The sequence below is a fragment of the Poecilia reticulata genome, linkage group LG1, assembly GCF_000633615.1.
Source record: "Poecilia reticulata strain Guanapo linkage group LG1, Guppy_female_1.0+MT, whole genome shotgun sequence".
Classification (NCBI taxonomy): Eukaryota; Metazoa; Chordata; class Actinopteri; order Cyprinodontiformes; family Poeciliidae; genus Poecilia; species Poecilia reticulata.
This window is the reverse complement of record NC_024331.1, coordinates 9180853-9199140: the sequence shown is the minus strand read 5'-3', so window position 1 is coordinate 9199140 and position 18288 is coordinate 9180853. Positions and strand designations below refer to the sequence as shown.

Below are 18288 nucleotides of genomic sequence, written 5' to 3'. Positions count from 1 at the left end.
AGGTGACAAGCAGCAATGTGTTCATTTTATGAATAAGTCTTGTGTTGAGAAGCAAACTGTGGCCTTCTATAAAAAAATTCATTCCATTTTTTTAAGCAAATTTAAGCTAAATATGAAAGAGATTTACAGAAGAACAAGCTTGTAATCAACAGTCATAACAGAAAATAAAATAAGAATGTAGAATGATAGTTGTTAAGTAACCACATTGAAATTTACTTTAAAAAATGTAGATCTAATTAATCGCAATACACTTTGATGTAAGGAAGACCAGAGAAATATACAGACATTAAAAATGTACGTTTACCCTGAGACAAATAAATTTAGATTAAATACAAAATTATATTCATTTCAYGAACTGGAACATTATAGTTATAAGAACTATTAATAATAATCAAGGGCAGAAAACAAATGGGTTCAACGTTAATTTAAAGGAACTCAGTGTTTCRGCATCTTTGCAGTTTTCTGGATGTTTGTTCCAGATTTGTGGTGCATAGAAACTGARTGCTGCTGGCCGTTGTCCTCAGATCTTCAGGAATCAAACACAATAAAAAAAAAAACCATCTCTCCAGCAGCTGTATTTTGCTTAAGAAAACCAGAAAGCGCAGCATTGCTGCCTGCACTTCGTTAGTGTCAGTACTGCGTGTTCTAGAAGCATTATTAAAGTCTCTGCTTTGAGGAGAAAAGCCACTTCCTTTTGCTGTAAGAGTGACATTTCTTTCTCTGAATAGTTTCTTTCTGTTTGGCATTGTCTGCCGAAAACTCAGCAGACTGAATGAGATCTGCTTGTCTGAAACAATGGACTCTGCTGACCTGAGTGATTTCCCACTCGCTGTCACATGRMMATAAATAATAAGCTTTCTCGGTGCCAAAACGTCAGGAAGTCACTRTAAAGGGGATTTGTACATCAATCCATTGCTAGGTTATAAAAGTGTCGTTATTAACCTGTAATGTTTTAAGGGTGTTGAGTGTTTTAAATTAATTAAAGATATAGTTTTCCTTGTTTTGTTGTTTCTGTCACAGATGTCCTTGATGGAGTCGGGAAAAGTCCTGCCTTTGACGGCGGTGGCTTGGACATCCAACATCGGCTGCTGCCCCAAAGATTTCACCCTGGTAGGAAATTTGAGGTGCAGCATYGTCTGGCCTTATTGCTTCGGTACAATTAGTCTCAGAAGRAAATATTTTTAWTTAGTTTGGCTGGAGAACTGGTCAGYGAGTGACAATAAGCTCAATACTGTAAGGTTAGCATGATTTAAAAAACRAAAYTCATCTCTYGGCTCTTTTTAAAGTTACCCAGAAAATRCAATACATATTTTTGTGACTTTAGCAACCGGCTASATGGTAAAAACATGATCTTCTTGTGCATTTTTCTTCATGTTCTCAACTTCCTGCAGATCAGCATCACAGAAGACGGAGCGGCGGCGAACTTCACGCGCGGCTTTGGCATGAAGTCCGGATATTACCTCTGTTACAGCAAGGTGACTCACAGAGAGACGTTTACTGCATTTAACAAATGTTTTGGGTTACACCACTCWGTGGTCTTTTCTGCTCCACGACCGAACCGTGTCGCTCTCCTTTTAGGACCTGAAAGGCAGTGTGGTGGTTTCAGACATTCAGGTCATTTCAGACAAGGACTCCATTCCCCACGGCTACAGCTACATCAGAGAGTTCCTCGATTCAAGTGCGTACAGGCTTGCTCAGGTTTGGAATGTTGATGCATTTTTGTTTTCGCTGCGTTCTTGACGAGCATTTTGTGTAACGCTTTGTGTTCAGAGACCACTGTGTCCAAGAAGAAGCGGGTGGTTGTTCGCACGTCCCCGGTGGCCAACGTAGAAACGGCTGTGTTGGACATCAAACTGACAGCCAAAAGCAAAATGCTGCTGCAGCACTACACTTACGTGGGGTTAGTAGCATCCATACGGGCAGCTCTTCATCTTGAATCTTCATGAAAAAGTGTTTTTGGACACAACTCTTGTAGATTTGTTACACACACAGTGATGTATTTCAAGTGGTTGTTTTGATAAGACCAGCTGTTTAGAGTAATGTGTCTAGGCATCTTAGTGGAAAGTTGAGTGGAAGGAAAAAGTGTGGTAGAGGAAGCACAAGCCAACAGAATAACTGCAGCATTGGGAAGATTAAAAGGAAAACCTAAAAGGTGAGGGAAGTCTGCAAATTCAAGAGGCAACACACACAGAAGTATCCGACACTTGAGCCACAGCTGCCCTTCTTATGATAAGCCACTCCTGAGTAAAGGACAATATCATAAATGTTTCTATTGGGATAAACAGAAAAAAAGGGCCTCTTTTTACTTAGGAGTATGTATCTTTCACTTCATTGGGAACTTAATAGTCTTAATAACACAATTCAAATTGCTTGAGTTGTGTTGTGAAGGTTTTGCAGATATTGGTAGGGGCAGGCGATGCGGACTTAAAGTTTTATCACGATATTTTGCGGTACTGTTGTAATGATAAAGCTGACTATAAGAAGAATCTATGACGTCTTTTCTGACTGTGTGTCACAGTAATCATTTCCCCACAAACACAAATATTTCTCTTGAAAAACATTCCTGTTGGTAGCATGCTTCTTTAGGACACCAGCCACATGAAGGAGTGTGATTCGTGTCACTAAACTCCACACAGTAACTGCATTTTCCAATTTATTGGTATTTTATTAATGCATTCATTGAGCAAACAGTAGTTTAAAAAAAAGACTCAAACCTAACAATCCTGATAATACACACAGTTTTGGGGGATTTTAAACACCATCAATTGGGATTTATCATGACAACGATAAATGGAAACTCTTATCGTGATAAGAAATTTATCACAATAAACGATACGATAAATGTGCACCCCTACTTATTGGCTACTTAGGAACTATGGAAACCATCATAAATATGCTCGTATCAGTTTGCGGCAGTGACTAGTTTATCACAGCACTCGACTGGCCAACCAGTTGGCCAGAACTAAACGCCACAGAGAATCTTATGATCAAGAGGAAAATCAAAGACACCACACCCAACAATAAGGCCGAGAACCTCCACGCCATCCAACATTGAACATTTTAATTAACCAAGACATACCTGTAAGTGTTTACTCATAAGTAAGTTTTTAACTTGCCAACGACTATCTGTGCAGCGACATCCAAGGCTACGTGCTGTGGTGCAGGAAGGGGCATTTCTCCAGCCCCACCCCCAAAGCTAAACCTCGTAGCATCAGCTTGGAGATGCGCAGTCTCTCTCTGGAGGAACCGTCTGCTCCGGCTCTTCTTCTCCGGCCCAGGTAAGAGTCCAGAGTGAGACGCTGAGATGTTGTACAGGTTGGACGCCGCATGTGTCAACGTTTAGTTGTCGCTGCAGGAACCTTCCTCCTATACCGCAGCAAAGCCGGCTGAGTAATCGCCGGCACAGCCTGCATGCCGGGGACGTCCTGAACACATCTGCTGACAACAGTCTTCAGGCCATTACAGGTGATGATGGACCAGTTTTTTTGTTTGTTTTTTTTATTAATGGTTCCCTTCCCACATGACTAGAATGTTTTGTCCTGGATAATCGGATCAACTGGAATGATGACTGTTCACACCGGCCAGTAAAATGTATCCTGACTCATCGGACATCAGGTTTTATTTTACACGTTCATCAAACATTTATGTCTCTGGCTGATGTTTGTCACCTCTTGGAGACAGTTAAATGACTGGATGTAAGACAATCCCCGATCGTCTTACATCTTTTCTTCACCCTGTTCACTTGTGGCTTTATATATATATATATATATATATATATATATATATAGCAACTGGCCTTTTTTTATCTGTATACTCAACAGTCGATTACTTCATTTGTTGACGATTACTCCAATTAATTGTTTCATCCCTAACTTTGTGTGAAAAATAAAGAAAAAAAGAGCTGAGAATTTTACTGCAGCCAATTAGTTTTCTGTCATTTGGGTTCAGTCGCTGTATTTTCTGGGGATGTGCCCAACAACAATGGGGGAGAAACGTTTCAGAAATATTTTGTAAGCTGTTGTTTGTTAATTCATCAGGATCCAAATTTCTTGTTTTTTTTCTGCAGCTTTAGATGGAGTTCCCTTCAGCCTGCACCCAGATTTCGATTTGCAAGCAAATGGGACGGTAAGGTTGCTCTCTTTTGTGTGATTGTTTAATAAAGTTTGATGTTTTTGACATTGAATTGCATATTATTTGTTTTCACCATGCTTCTCTCAGGCTCTCCAGTTGAATTCCCAACTAAGCAACATCCGCATAAAGTCTGTGAAGGACATTGAAAATGAGGTAGGATCGGCTGTGATCCTTGGATTCAAGCCACTCGTCCTCAAGCTGCAATTAAAAATGAAAAACACACTCCTTTGTTTCTTGGCTTTTCAGTACAACTACACGTTTACGGTGGAGGAATCCGCTGCCAAGAGGATCCGACCATCCGTCTCAACATAAACTGTTCAGTGACCATTACAATCCCATTATATCGATCAACTATTTCTCTAACTTTACTGTACTTTTCCACTGGGTTTTCCAAGGTAACAACTTAAAAAACGGTGGAAATAAAGAATAATCATGTTCATATTCTGGATTCATTTGTTGAATCTACCATTCAGGAAACCTAAAAGCCATTTATTTGCATGTTAGGTATGTAAAATAAAGGATTCAAAGAATTCAGTTTTCTCGAGGAAACTCCTGGTTGTTTCACTTCACAGGGATAAAGGTGTAATTAGTTTTATAAATCTCTGTATTTACTAGTTTGAATTGAACATATGTTGCATCATACCTGTTGTTTATTTGGTCTTACTTGTAGATTTTAAATGTATAGTATTTGTATCCTAAAAAGGAAATGCACTTTGTCACTATAGATGTTTTTTTTCGTGCTCTTTTCTGTTTCCTGTAACATTTGTCTGTTCTATAGCTTAATTTTATTTTTTTTTTGTCAGGATTTCGACAGAGCTCTAAGCCTCGTTGATGGCGTTAACGCCACTGTTACACTAACATGTCTTGAGAGACATGGTCCAGTTTTCTTGAAAGAAAAGCAAACTTCTGTTGAAACTTTGTGATTTTATATGTGCTTCTGCACAGTAAGACGTTGGCATTTTTTGTTAGGACCAAATATTTGTTGTTGAATTGTATTTTTTCTGAGCTTTACTCTTACAGATTGAAAAATAAAGACCCGAGAAAAAATAACTTTTGCATGTCAGTTTTAGTATGTTAAACATAAAGACGTGTTTACATAAAGCAAGACTTTGCAGAAGATTGAAACTGCCAACGATTTCCTTACATGTTTGCTTTAAATTAGAAAAATGTAATTGGAACATAAGTGGTTTTGATGAATAGTACTGCAATTTTTTTAATTAAACTTTTTAGTTAAGTCCTGGTACCAGACCAAGCTAGCATACTATATGAGGAGAGGTGCTTTCTCCTTTTTTTCTTTTTTTTTTTAAGAAAGTAGCCAATGTTAAAGTCTGACTTTTTGAAAACAAAACAAATTAATAAAGATTTCAAGGTGGATTCAAAACTTGGCCACAATGTTGTATTTGGAAAGTTGGAGTTTCTGCCTCATAAGACATGAATAATGCTTGATAAGCTGCTTCAAGTGTCTGTTAAATTGGAAACGGGGCTTGATTCAAAGGTGAATCGGGTTCATTTTAATTTTAATATGATCTTAATCAAATTTAGGGTGTTTCATAAAGCTAAAAGTCAGTTCTGAATTTGTTCATAACAGAAAACGGAGGCCAAATTCGTGCCCCATAAAATGCATCCTGATTGTTGTAAAATATTCTTGTAAAATACTGCCACCTGCTGGACTAAGCGGGGATATTCACACTTTCTACCTCCAATCTTCCATACCGCATGCCATGGTGCCTTTGTGAGAATCCTGTGTAAAGTAATGTCTCCCTGAAGAAGGTAAATTAAATTTCTTCCCATGTTGGACTTTGTTGGCTCAGCTTTACACTTTAAGATGACGCAGGAATAACCTGAAATAATATCTTCAGAAATAGATAAGTATGTTTAAATGTCAATCTCACCATCAGATTGACATTAACCAGCTGTTTAACTTAACATTGATTCCCAATTAAGTTTTGGTATTAGTGCAGTTGTTTTTTGTTGTTTTTTTTATAATAACCTAAAATGATGACATCGTGAAGACAGTCTTGCCACAAGCTTATTATTAGCCTTTTTAAAGTTTCTGATTCCTTTAGGCAAACTAAGTAAAGTTTTTTTTATAGAGCACCTTTCGAGATACAGTCACAAAGCTTTATAAAATAGAACTGAAATTAAATTACAACTAGTTTTAAACTGTGGGTGTTTTGTTTTGCAGGGCGCATTGCTGCCATCTGTTGGACTTTAAGGGAACTGCTTGACTTTTATGTTCAATACGGTTGTTTGCTAGCGGTAGAGCAGATGAACACACGTGCATTCCAGGTGTCCCTCAATGAAATATATACTAGTCAGTCCCAGTGACCGTTTCACTAAAGATTTTTGCCCATGTGCTTTCTGGGTAAAAATCAATCGAGAAACACGTCCCGACGCGTCGCGTTCCCCCCCACGTCAACAAACTAACTCCGGCACCCCACCAGAGAAGGGAAAAGTTATGTGGCCCTCACAGGAAAAAGTTTGGGGACCACTGGTTCACAGGACACACTTCCTGCTAAAGAGCCCCCTTGTGGTTGAAGAAAAATCCACATATAAACCGGAAAATACAATATATGAAAAAAAAATCTGAATGCTTTCTGGTATTGTTCGGGGGCCGGACCAAATGTTAAGGCGGGCCGGATCCGGCCCGCGGGCCGTAGTTTGGGGACCACTGGTATAGACCAAATAAAAGTGATTCAGAATGAAATTTTAACAGACAAGCCTAGTACAATAAAAAAGCTTAAGTAGTTTTTAAGAGCTTCCACAGAGACAAGGAAACGGAGTCTTAGAAATATCCAGACCCATATAGTTGCTCTTAGTTTTTCTATCCATCTATCTAATCATCCCCATCGCAGTTTTATGTTTGGCTAAAATAACACAAAGACACCTAAAGATCAAAACTTTGATGATATATCAATCTTAAATTAAAAAGTATCGTTATCAGTATCGGTATTGGCGATACAGACTCTATATTTACTTCGGATTGGATCGATACGAAAATAACGCAGCATAGCTCACCTCTAAATGCAGGTGCAGTCAGAACACCGGAAGTCACTGAGCTCATTTAAGACAGCGGATATGTTTCTGGATCCTTGCCAGATTTATGCCTCACGACAATCCAGTCTCCAAGTCCACAGAGAGTTCACGCTTGGCGTTTCAACGCTGTGAATAGTTTGGCAAATATATTTTCTTAGTTTTCTGTTTTTAATAAATTTCCAAAACAGATGTCCACATGGTACACAACAAAGTACTTTCTGAAGTGTATTGGATATACACTGTCTCGCCTGTCAAATTAAAAGTGTGTGTGTGTGTGTGTGTGTGTGTGTNTGTTTTCTGGAGTAAACGGGACAAAAACAACATATTCAGAGCAGCAATTACCACAAAACTGTACGTGTATATATATATATATATATATATATATAGTGTTTCTCCTTTGTTCTCTGTGCTTTGTCCCGCAGACGGTTTCCCAGTTGTCTCCTGCAGTTCTAATCGGTACTGTTTGTTCAGTCGTGGCTAATTTGCAGAACTGCAGTCCCTGCTGCAGAGCTTCAACAACAGAGCTCTGCTTGTTCGGTTTTCCGGAAAACCAGCTCTGATTCCAACCAGCTGTTTCCCGCCTCACACAGATCAGCTGCACACACACACACACACAGTCGTAGTAGGCGGAGGCTGGAAGGCAACACACATACACACACACACACACACGCTGGAGGGAACCCCATCAGCTGTGGAAAGAAACACAGCTCGATTTTACTTTTCGTTTTTTCTTCCCTCCTTCTCAGATTGAATTTTAGAGCGGGGTTTTAGGATCTGCGCTACTGTTGGACGCCTTTGCGGGTTTTGTGGTATTAACGAAAAACACAATACTTCAACGAGAGCACACGAGTGGGAAGGGGAAGAAAACAGCAAACACGAACTACAGAAGGTGGCTTTGAAAGCATGGACTATGTCAGGATGCCGACAGAGAAGATAACATCCCTGCAGCACTTCAAGCGGACGGAGAAGGATGTTATCGGCGGGCTTTGCAGGTGTGTAAACCGCGTAATAATAATTTGTGGCGCAGCCATACCATGTGCGTGAAGGGTTTTTCATGTGGCCGTAGCGTGTGTGTGTATGTGTGTGGTGCAGAGGGGACTTCGGGTAGCATGCTAGCTGTTAGCTACTGGCAGCTGGAATGTGCTTGTAGAAATTAGCTGTTTTTGTCACATTCGTGCTTATTGAGAACTATTGTATATTATTCTAAATTTAACCTGTGTTAGATGCGTTATTTATTTAGGCGAAAGTATGTAGACGGGTTCTCTGTGAGACAGCGAGATGGAGCGAATACGTTCATGTCCAGATGGACGCCAACCACGTGGTAGTTAACATGATCGCCGCTGCCGCACCAAATCATGTTTCAAATCACAATAGTTTATTAAAACCCAACTAGTTTCCACTGAGCAACATTAATAACCACTTTCTGGGTGGCTGAATACAGTTTGGGTTCGTTCAGCAGGTTTTCGGCTTCGGTATTTGTGTGTTTAAACAGCTGCTCCCTGTAGCGGGCGACGTTGTCATGTGCTAAAATTAGCTTAGCTTGGCTAGCAAGTCATATGTCGCTGCGCACTTTAGTAGCAACCGTGTGGACTGTGACTGGGCTTCTTTAAACCCATGTTCACGATATATTTATTATTTAATTAAGTCGCTCAACACAAGCTAGGGTACACACATGAGTATATCTGCCTTTAACTAATAGCAGACAAAGCGTTAGCTCAATGCTAATGGCGTACAGCATTGTTCTCGGTGCCAGGGGGCCTGCTGCTTCTGCAGGTGGTGTCACATTTCACTAACCGCTACCGTTCGAAGACGCGCCCCCTAGCGGTAGAAATGAAAGGAAGCGCATTACTCCAGAATGTGACATCATTTTACAGCTGGCTTGTTGTTTTTAATCTCTTTTCAGAGATTTGTTTATATTAGCAAGACGTATGAATAAACTGTCTAATTTATTCATGGATGTAAAACCGTTTTAAATGTTGTAATTCTGGCAAAATTGCCACCTTTTAACAAAATGTAGGTATTACCATAAAGTGTTGGCACAATATGTGAATCTTATACCTTTGTGGTTAGAGTAAACCTCAGTTAATTGTGCTGGAGCTGTTTTCATTGCATTTGTTACTGTAAAATATTCACTGTTTAAAACAGTTGTTGCTTCGAGCTATAAAATATTCACGTTTTTTTTTTTAGTCGGTCAGCCATGTTAGGTTTTGAGGTCAGGGCTGGTGAGAAACCAATTCTTTTTCCATACATAGCTTCAAAAATCCAATATTTACTGTTCTAAATGTCATTCAGGGTGATGGTATTTGGCAATCTTATTCTGAAACGATTGAAAAAATTTATTTTGGATATCATTTTTATTGATTTTCTTTTCTCTGTATACAGGTATTTGAAAACAATGAACCAATAAACTGGATGATGTAAAAAAAACAAGAGAAACTTGAGGAAGCTTCTGTTGCACCATAATTCAGAAATTAAACAAAAATGCAATTCACAGCTCTAATTTCCAGGGAATAAAATAAATTTCAAGGGTACGAGTATTAAAAAATTGCTTATTGAAAGTCTTTTACATTAAATTATCCGGTGAGGAGAGTCTCTTTAAACAGTGAAGGTAAATGATTGTAGGTGGAACCTGATAGCTAAAAGTTTGTCACCAGCTCAGTCTTCTTTCTGAAAAAAATCCAAGTTAAAAAACAACAAACGGGCTCAAATTCACCTCCAAGTTGGTGTTTAAAACTTAAAAAACTCCTTTTTTTAAAAAAATTATTATTCTAGATTTTCTTGCTTTAGAAGCTACTTAAAGTGAGTGAAACTGAGGCCTGCATTAAAAACCGACTGAAGTTTCTCACTCAGACAGCATAGTGCGGCTGCTCGGCGTCGCCTGCGAGCTTTTGCAACCACGTGAACCGTGTCGTTTCTGACCTTCCGACTTCAACGTTGCCGATCCGGTTCTTCAGGTTTGTTGTGACCGTTTATGTCGTTGGTGGTGCCCCCGCCCCCTCGCAGTAAATGAGAGTGAGGCTTTTTACTAGCACGCCGCCCGGCGCTGTGAGCTAGAGAGGGGCAGCAAGTTCAGCCAAACCCGTGACCTCTGGAGCCAGACGTCAGGAATGTGAAGAGGTCACTGTCAGAGCTATAGGTTAAAGAGGAAGTGTTTTTGTTCCTCTTTCTTAGTTGTAGTTGTGCTTTTTTTTTTTTTTTTTAAGGTAAAACTAATGAATAAATTGTAATCTGTATCAAAACGTCTTTTATTTACCCACTTTGTTTTGATGTTTTTTCGCTTAAAAATATATGTAACCTTTTTTTTAGGCTTACTTTGAAGGGAGATAAAACAAGGCATCAGTTTTAGGATTTACATGCGGCATATTGGCTTTATTTGACACATTCAGCTCCATCATCATATTCCGTCTTCCCACCAGCTGCCCAGCTTTTCTGTCCCTTCTAGAGAAAAGTCTAGTTTATTTGTACAGCACATTTCAGCAACACGGCAGTTCAAAGTGCTTGGAGACATCACCTTTTGACAAATGCCACCATCAAAATCATCAAGCAAACATGCAACAAACATGTCGATCGATATTCCATGGATGGGTTTTTCTAGGCCTTGCTGGGACATTGGTTTTTTTTAGTCCTGGAAATGTTCTTGAGGTGACAGAAGGCCGACTTTGTAACTGTCTTTATGTGACACTGGAGGCTCAGGTATGAGTCCATCCCCACAGCCGGAGTTCGGGCCTGACCACTAGTTTGTAGCTGTGACAACTGAAGCTGTGCGCTGACTCTATTGGTCCAAAGATGATCCCCGCAGCATGATACGGCCTCTGCCATGTTTCAAGTGGTGAATTCAGTGATTTGCAGTGTCAGTTTTCACACATGTACTCTGTTGACTAATTAGGGGGATTCTTGGTTGCACTGGATTTTATTTGGGGGTTACATGAAATTCATGTCATTCTTTGGATTTGTTTATCTAAAAAAAAAAAAAAGTGCTGAAGGTGTGCAGATGTGGATAACTAAGACGTTTTGTCTCTTCGAGGGAGAACATTTTTAATCCTCCTTCCGATGTCTTTCAGCCTTGCGAACATTCCCCTCAGTCCGGAGACGGCCCAGGACCAGGAGAGACGGATCCGTCGGGAAATCGCCAACAGCAACGAGCGGCGGCGTATGCAGAGCATCAACGCCGGATTTCAGTCCCTCAAAACACTCCTGCCACACACAGATGGAGAGAAGCTCAGCAAGGTAGCTCCTCCTGTGCTGTAATGAGCAAACCTGGGTCTTTAAAGTCTCTTTTTATTCCTTTTTCACTGATATTTAGTTTTTCAACCCTACATTGAGCTGCTGGTTTCTACTTTTACCAGGCCGCCATCCTTCAACAAACAGCGGACTACATATTTACCTTGGAGCAGGAAAAAACTCAGCTGCTGACCCAGAACAACCAGCTCAAACGCTTCATCCAGGTTGGGATCAGAACGCTAATTCTAGATTTTTGCATGTGACTGGAAATGTTGTCTCTAGTTTTATTGGTTTTAAGCCTCAGTGTTGTTGTATTTTTGCCTCTTTGACATTTTCTGCATATGTAGTTTCATCTAAATATTTGCTTGCCTCACTGTGTTGCTATGTCAGCGTTAACATCGATATCGGCTGACATTGGTCATTTTCTAACACATTAATATCCACCCGATAAATAAAACTGGGGCAGTGTTAATAATAAGGGTCAGGGTGGCCACGCATCTTTAAAAAGTTAAAATCATGCATCTAAAATTAAGGCCTTAATGTATTAAATTCATTTTTAAAAATGTCACAAGTACTAAATTTAGTCTTAGCAGCACTATTCCATCTAGTATTCTTTTATTTCCCCTCACAGAATGTTTTTTTTTTTTTTAGGCAAATATTTGAGATATCCTCATTGCGTTCTGTGACGCAAGGCAGTTGAGGCTACAGCTAACTAGCTCCTAATGTACCCTGTCTTGCTAGCTGGCATTTTTTCTGCTTTTATAATAAATTATTGCAAATTTATAGCCACTTGGCTGAAGGAAGTTTGTACAATTGAGAGGTCTTAAATTCCATTCATAGTGGTCTTTAAAAGTCTTAAACTTGAGTTTGTAAAACCTGCAGAAATCATGAAGCTGAACATGTAACTTTGGAAAACATTGGTAAATGTTGATGTCTGCAATCAGCCCAATATTTCAGAAGGGTTCACATCTAAAACGATGATTAGCAGAATAATTTTATGAATCTTTGTTGATTTCTTCATATCTTATTTTGATTGAAATCAAAATTAAAACCTAAATTTCCCAGGCTCTTTAAAACGTTGGTATACGACATCTCTGGGTAAGTCACCCTATAGATTTTTCTCAGCCAGCATTATAATCTTTTTTTCTTTCTTTTTTTTTTAAAGTAAAAACTCACCAGACACCACTAACTAGTCAGACGAGAACTTGTCTGACAAAAATGTCGTCCTGCATTTGATCTTGAAAGCAGGTGTTGGTAACGCCTGAGCAGCATGTGGTGGTGTGTGTTTTATAGCTGGAGGTGTTTTGTTTTGTTTTGATTATTCAGATCTGCCTTACAGACGCACTTTCAGCTCTTTTTTTATTCTTTCATTCTGCCTCCAGAGCAGAATTCTGGTTCGATTCGGTCGCTCGTTTAGGCGTCGCGCGCTTACGTCACGTTTCGTTTCTTGCAGGAGTTCAGCGGCTCCTCGCCCAAAAGGAGGCGAGCCGAGGAGAAGGACGAAGGCATCGGGTCTCCGGACATGCTGGAGGAGGAGAAGGTGGAGGAGCTGAGGAGGGAGGTGATCGACCTGCGGCAGCAGCTGGACAAGGAGCGCTCGGCTCGCATGCAGCTGGAGGAGCAGGTGATCTCAGCTGTGCGTTTAATCATTATAAACTCTTCTCCCGTGTATTTGAACGCTGTCCTCGATGTCGAGCCAATAGGGCCCTTGAGCCACGCTTTAGGAGAACAAACACTCAAACACAATGCTGATTGTGGCGCCGACACATTTATCAGCCCAGCAGCCAGGTCCCGATCGGGTCACATCCTGGATCTACCTGAACAGCAGGTGCCGCACACAAACAGAAACTCAAACAAGCAGCTTGAACAAGAAGAGAGGGGGGGGGGAGGGGTTAAACAATGACGGCTGTCTGAGCGTAATTATAGACTCGACCAGAATTTCACCGCTGCGAAGTTGGAGGAGTCGCCTACATCTTGAGAAATACTTTGATCTCTTTAAAGCAAGCTCCTTTTGTCACAAATCCAAAGCATTTTATTACTTTTTGGAGTTTTTACATCAGAATGTTTAATGAACTGTGTGTATACTTTAGTGTAAATTTCATCTCGAATGTGTGAAGCTCAGAGCAGCTTCCAAATGTTTATTTAAACACTGTTTATGTTTTAAATTAGGGTTGTCCTGATCCAATACAGACATCAGAAATTGGTTAAATATCAGCATGTATCTTAAACTAACTTAATAACGTGTGATTTTAATTATATTTCTTATTTGACGGAGACGCCACTATTACAGATTTGTGTGTTTTTTGACGTTGACGGAATATTGCAATAGTTCTGCGCACGTTTGTAGCGGGAATATTAGGGAATCTCTTTGCAGGGGTGCTGAGAAAAAGTCTGGTTAATAAAATCTAACATTTACTGCAGAAATGTCTCTAGGCTCCAAACTGGCTCTCTGGGTGCTTTTATAGAGCTTGCAAAGAACTAAATCCAGTTAAACACGTTATTAGAAAAACCTTAAATTTGAAGTCCCTCTTTTTCTGTAAATGATGCGTGTTGTGGGTAAAATACTATGCGGTCACAAATACTCCACACCCCTCTTGTGAGGACGTGCTCTAACTGGACTGATATCTGCTCATAGGTGCGATCTCTGGACGGCCAGCTGCACCCGGAGCGTCTGAAGGTGATCACCCAGCAGGTGGAGGAGGAGCAGGCCCTCATCCAGAGCCAGACGCTGCTGCGGCTACAGCAGATCCACGCCGCCACCGACAGACAAACACACAGTCCTCAGGTCAGAAATGCTCCTCTCTCCCGGCGGTCCCTGTGCTCCAGATCAATGAGAATCACTGGGGGGGAAATAAGATCTGGACTTTGGTTTCACTTTGATCTTCTGTCTTTCAGGTGCTGGCTCCGCCCACTCCGCCTGCCCCAACCCACCACCCCACTGTCATCGTCCCAGCTCCAACACTAAACCAACACCATCACGTCACTGTGGTGACCATGAGCCCATCTGTCCACACCAGCACCGTGTCCACTTCCAGACAGAACCTTGACACCATTGTGCAGGTTGGAGCTTGTTCTAGTGTGCGCCAATGCTAAAGTGCTAACTATGAACATTAGTTATGCTAACTAAAACACTAACTGTAAACATTAGTTCTGCTAAAGCTAAATGCTAGCTATTAAAGTTAATTGCGCTAACTCTTAGGTGCTAACAATAGGCATTAGTTCTGCTAAAACACTTAACTATAAACAGTGGTTCTGCTAATGCTAAAGCGCTAATGATAAACTGGTTCTGCTAATGCTAAAGCACTAACTATAAATGAGTTCTGCTAATGCTAAAGCGCCATCTATAAACATAGTTTTGCTAATGTTGAAGTGCTAGACTATCATGGTTTTTAGCAGAAACTAATGCTAAAGTGCTAAATTCAACCATCGAGCTTTATTCAATTGAAAATCTTACAAAATAGCTGAGAAAATTATAACGTTTTACACTTTGTCCAGGGGAATTAATTTAGGGGAAGCTAAGTGCGCTAAATGTTTTCAAAACTAGCCAAAATGCTAAACCGCTAAGCAAAAAAAAAAAAAACTATGTCCGCAGTTAGCAGATTAGTCCCCACCTCTGGTAACGATGCTCCTGTTTTGTGCTCATCCCCTCCCAGGCCATCCAGCACATCGAGCGCACCCAGGAGAGAAGAGGCAGTTCCGAGGACGAGCAGAGGAGAGCCGTCATCGTCAGCCCCACCCACGTCGCCATGGACACCGCCTGCTCGGACACAGACACGGACACGGAGGGCGAGGACTGTTTGATGAACTGACCCGCCCCCACCCACCCTGAACTCCTGCCTACCCCTGCCCCTCCAACACGCACACAAACACTTAAGACACCCTACTCACTGTAAGATTCCCTCCAGGAGCTTGACTACTCACGTTAATCTGTCTTTGGCATTACCTAAACTCCTAAATCCAGTGGTTTAAGCTCTGCGTCAAGTTTTGTACTGTAATTTTTCGGAGTATTGAAGAGGTAGGAGGGCCAGCGTGCAGGATCCGTTGGATCTCTGCAGCTACTTGAATAATCAAACGGTCTACTTGTAGAAAAAAAAAAAAAAAGAAAGGAAAAAAAAAAGGCTGTCGGCCCTCTGATGTTTCTCGTTCGTGCGTGCTCTCCTCATAATCCCGGAATCATCGTCGCCCTCTTTCTGTCACTCCTGACAGTGCAGCTACAATCTAAAGGAGTCAATTTATCAGAAAGTTGAATGTAACGACACAATAAGCAAGGAGATCCTTACTCACATGTTTTGTTTTTCGTATATTTCTGGTGGCTGTCAAATCTTAAGCTATTAAATACTAAATTTCACAATTTGAACCTACACATAAAATCTTATTTACTTGAAGAAAAAAAAGAGAAAAAATAGCTGTTTTTAAACTCTAAATAAGCCCTTAGAAATGAGCTGAATTCCTTCTCTGGTCTTTCAGTTTAGATTTTGTTTGTTTTGTTTTTTTAAGTGTCACGGTCGCCAATCGTCGAAGGTTTTGTTCTAATTTAAAGTTAATCGACTTTTCCTTTACCGTTTTTTGTTTGTTCTTAACAGGAGGGAGGAGAAAAACGCACCATTACGTTTTTAACTTGATGTCGGCTTGTTGCATGAAAAACATTCAGGTGCCGCATTTTTGTAAATAAGCGATCAACCCGAGCCGGTTTGACTGAATCAGACTCTTTGGAATCTACAAATGTTTCCATCGAAGTTCTGAAACAGATGGGCATGAATCATGTTTCCAGCATTTCCCCCTGAGGGCCTGAATCCACCATCTGGTCTTGGTGACTATGCACTAGAGATGTTGGGATTTATGCAATTCCATCTTTTGTACATTTGTTGTTCTTCTTCTTATAATTTTTTTTTTCGTTGTCACTATCATTTAAACATAGGGTGAAGTTCTCTATGCACCGTGTATGAAACTTGACGTGTTTAAATGGAAGAATGTAGTACTTAAGAGGTGCTTGTTTTAGTCGTCACCGTGGCGATCTGCAGGGGCGCGACGAGCTGAGGCCAAAAGTACCTGCAATAAGTCACCTTTCCTTTGTTTTTTGTTCCCCCCCACCCCTGGAGATTTTCAGATTTGACACAGGAGTTAAATTTCTGGTGTCTTCTCTTGGGGGGAAGAATCCCACAACTTCTAAGAGTTTCAAGAAGCAAAGTTTAACCAGCAGTAGATCCTAGAACGTTGAGTAAAAATACGACGCTGTCACAGTTTGTGCACAAATTTTCTTTTTCTTTTCTTTTTTTAAATCTCAAAGCAGAACAGCAACAGCTATCCCTGCTGGTGATATCTGCAAAATTGGACTGTTTTATTTTTATTTTTTTGCACCCAAACAAATAGGAGTCTTCTTTCAGCCAGCTGTCCGGCAGCGCACAGCAACGGGTGGAAGTAGAGTTGGCTAAATATGCGTTTTTTTTGTTTGTTTGTTTGTTTACACTTAGTCTGGCTATAGAAGAGAACTTTATTTACAAACATATCCGGTAACTTCAATGACTATGGAGGCACCGGGCACGGACCAGTTTGTTTGGTAAAACCTGTTTTATGTGCTTCTGTTTACAAAAAGAACGGCAGCAGATTATTCCAGCAGCTGCTAAGATAAGATATTTATCTGTTATGCTTATGATGAATAACCGTTAGTGTTTTTTGGGGGTTAGGGAGTATTTCCAAATGGAGAGGTTTGTTTGCGATGCAAGCAAGAAAGGGAGCAATTCCCGTTTTCATCCGGAGAAAACTCGAGTACTTAACTTGGCAACTTATTAGAAATGCATCTAAAGCACAGGATCTGCATATTGGGAAAAACGTTCTTGTTGTCAAACTTAAATATTCCTTCGACTGGATAACCGGCCCCTTGTGCCTCCATTTTCTGAAGTTATTACTTAAAGAAAACGGGAGTCGGTGTGTTTTTGTTTTTTTGTTTTTTATCTAATGTACAAACACAGACTGTAACTCTTTAATTAATTTAGGGAAACAAATCAATTTACAAGAGACAAATTTAACCTTACACGGCTTTAGCGGGAAAACCGAAGCCCGAGCATCAGAAACACTAACGGCAAAGTTTTTGACGTTGAAAAGCTGAAGAGAATTGCAGATGTGCCACTCGTAAATCCCCCCCCCTGCCTCCGCCCGCTGCCCCGTCTGCCCTGGTTTTCTTTTTGAAATGCCCCCCTGCCCCTGTGCACCTCATGTTGCTTTGCTCGTGTTTCTGCTGGGACTCTGACTGGAAACCCCCCGTGCTGCAAAGCCTCTCTCCTGTCGTACTCGATTCGAGTCGCTGATTTGATGCTGTAAACATTCCTTCGTTTGGATTCGTTTCCGTCTATTGATGTTGTGTGTTCTTTTGCCAACCAAATGCATCTTTTAAAAAAAAAATTCTTGTCTTAAAGTAGGTTTTTATGATTTTATTTTTTGCATTCTGTGACACTGTCTTGTGTGGGATGTTTGGGTTTTGTTCATTCACTCATCAGCTGGTTAGAGTAGTATTTTCAAGCCAAACATGGGTGGGAAGACGGGGAGGGAGGGGATTATATTGTTTGTGAAGCTTTGTTGAAGGGTTTAGTGTTGCGCTGATCATAGTTGGTCCACAGCCTAAATCTCAGGTGTGGTCATCAGTCGGAGAATCGCTTCACCCCTTCATGTTTCTGTACATTTTGTTGGCAGCACGGCTGTCCTTTTGATGAATTTTTATATATATATATATATATATATATGAAGCACTTGTTCTGTACTGCCTAAATCATTTTTTGTTTCTATTTTGCTGCCTTTTATGTTTTCTAAGCTGTTTTCCGTGATGCAGTTTAACCTCTGTCGTTCGGCTCTTTAGTCTTTTGTTTTTGTTTTTATCTGTTTTCCATTTATAGTGACAAGACTTTT

At 40.5% G+C, this 18288-nt stretch overlaps 2 protein-coding genes across 4 annotated transcripts in view; both read left to right on the top strand.

The window, feature by feature from the left end:
• Nucleotides 1–5181, top strand: part of mvb12a (multivesicular body subunit 12A) — a 6001-nt gene extending 820 nt beyond the window's left edge. The window contains exons 2-10 of one of the 2 annotated variants that reach the window (XM_008407311.1): nt 1021–1110; nt 1392–1475; nt 1579–1678; nt 1771–1900; nt 3135–3278; nt 3356–3465; nt 4067–4125; nt 4219–4284; nt 4378–5181. In XM_008407311.1, the coding sequence (XP_008405533.1) occupies nt 1021–1110; nt 1392–1475; nt 1579–1678; nt 1771–1900; nt 3135–3278; nt 3356–3465; nt 4067–4125; nt 4219–4284; nt 4378–4443 (849 nt within the window). In that variant the 3' untranslated portion in view covers nt 4444–5181. Of the gene's footprint in view, nt 1–991; nt 1111–1391; nt 1476–1578; nt 1679–1770; nt 1901–3134; nt 3279–3355; nt 3466–4066; nt 4126–4218; nt 4285–4377 lie in introns of both variants that reach the window. The other variant, XM_008407391.1, reaches the window with a different exon arrangement.
• Nucleotides 5182–7686: 2505 nt separating this feature from the next.
• LOC103463841 (transcription factor AP-4-like) lies at nt 7687–17531 on the top strand. 2 transcript variants are annotated; one of them, XM_008407609.2, is made up of 7 exons: nt 7687–8159; nt 11229–11394; nt 11514–11612; nt 12842–13012; nt 14024–14173; nt 14284–14448; nt 15042–17531. In XM_008407609.2, exons 1-7 carry the CDS (start codon nt 8071–8073, stop codon nt 15195–15197), a joined length of 996 nt encoding a protein of 331 aa, XP_008405831.1. In that variant the 5' UTR covers nt 7687–8070; the 3' UTR covers nt 15198–17531. The 2 variants fall into 2 exon arrangements, with proteins under 2 accessions (XP_008405831.1, XP_008405741.1); XM_008407519.2 differs by having other exon boundaries at nt 7688–8159; nt 12842–13024.
• Nucleotides 17532–18288: the final 757 nt, after the last annotated feature.

Excerpts from the sequence above, each read along its gene's own strand:
- LOC103463841 (XM_008407519.2), top strand. The coding sequence starts at position 8,071 with ATGGACTATGTCAGGATGCCGACAGAGAAGATAACATCCCTGCAGCAC. Across the intron at positions 11,395-11,513 it reads ATGGAGAGAAGCTCAGCAAG|GCCGCCATCCTTCAACAAAC; the intron begins GTAGCTCCTCCT and ends TACTTTTACCAG. Across the intron at positions 14,449-15,041 it reads ACCTTGACACCATTGTGCAG|GCCATCCAGCACATCGAGCG; the intron begins GTTGGAGCTTGT and ends ATCCCCTCCCAG.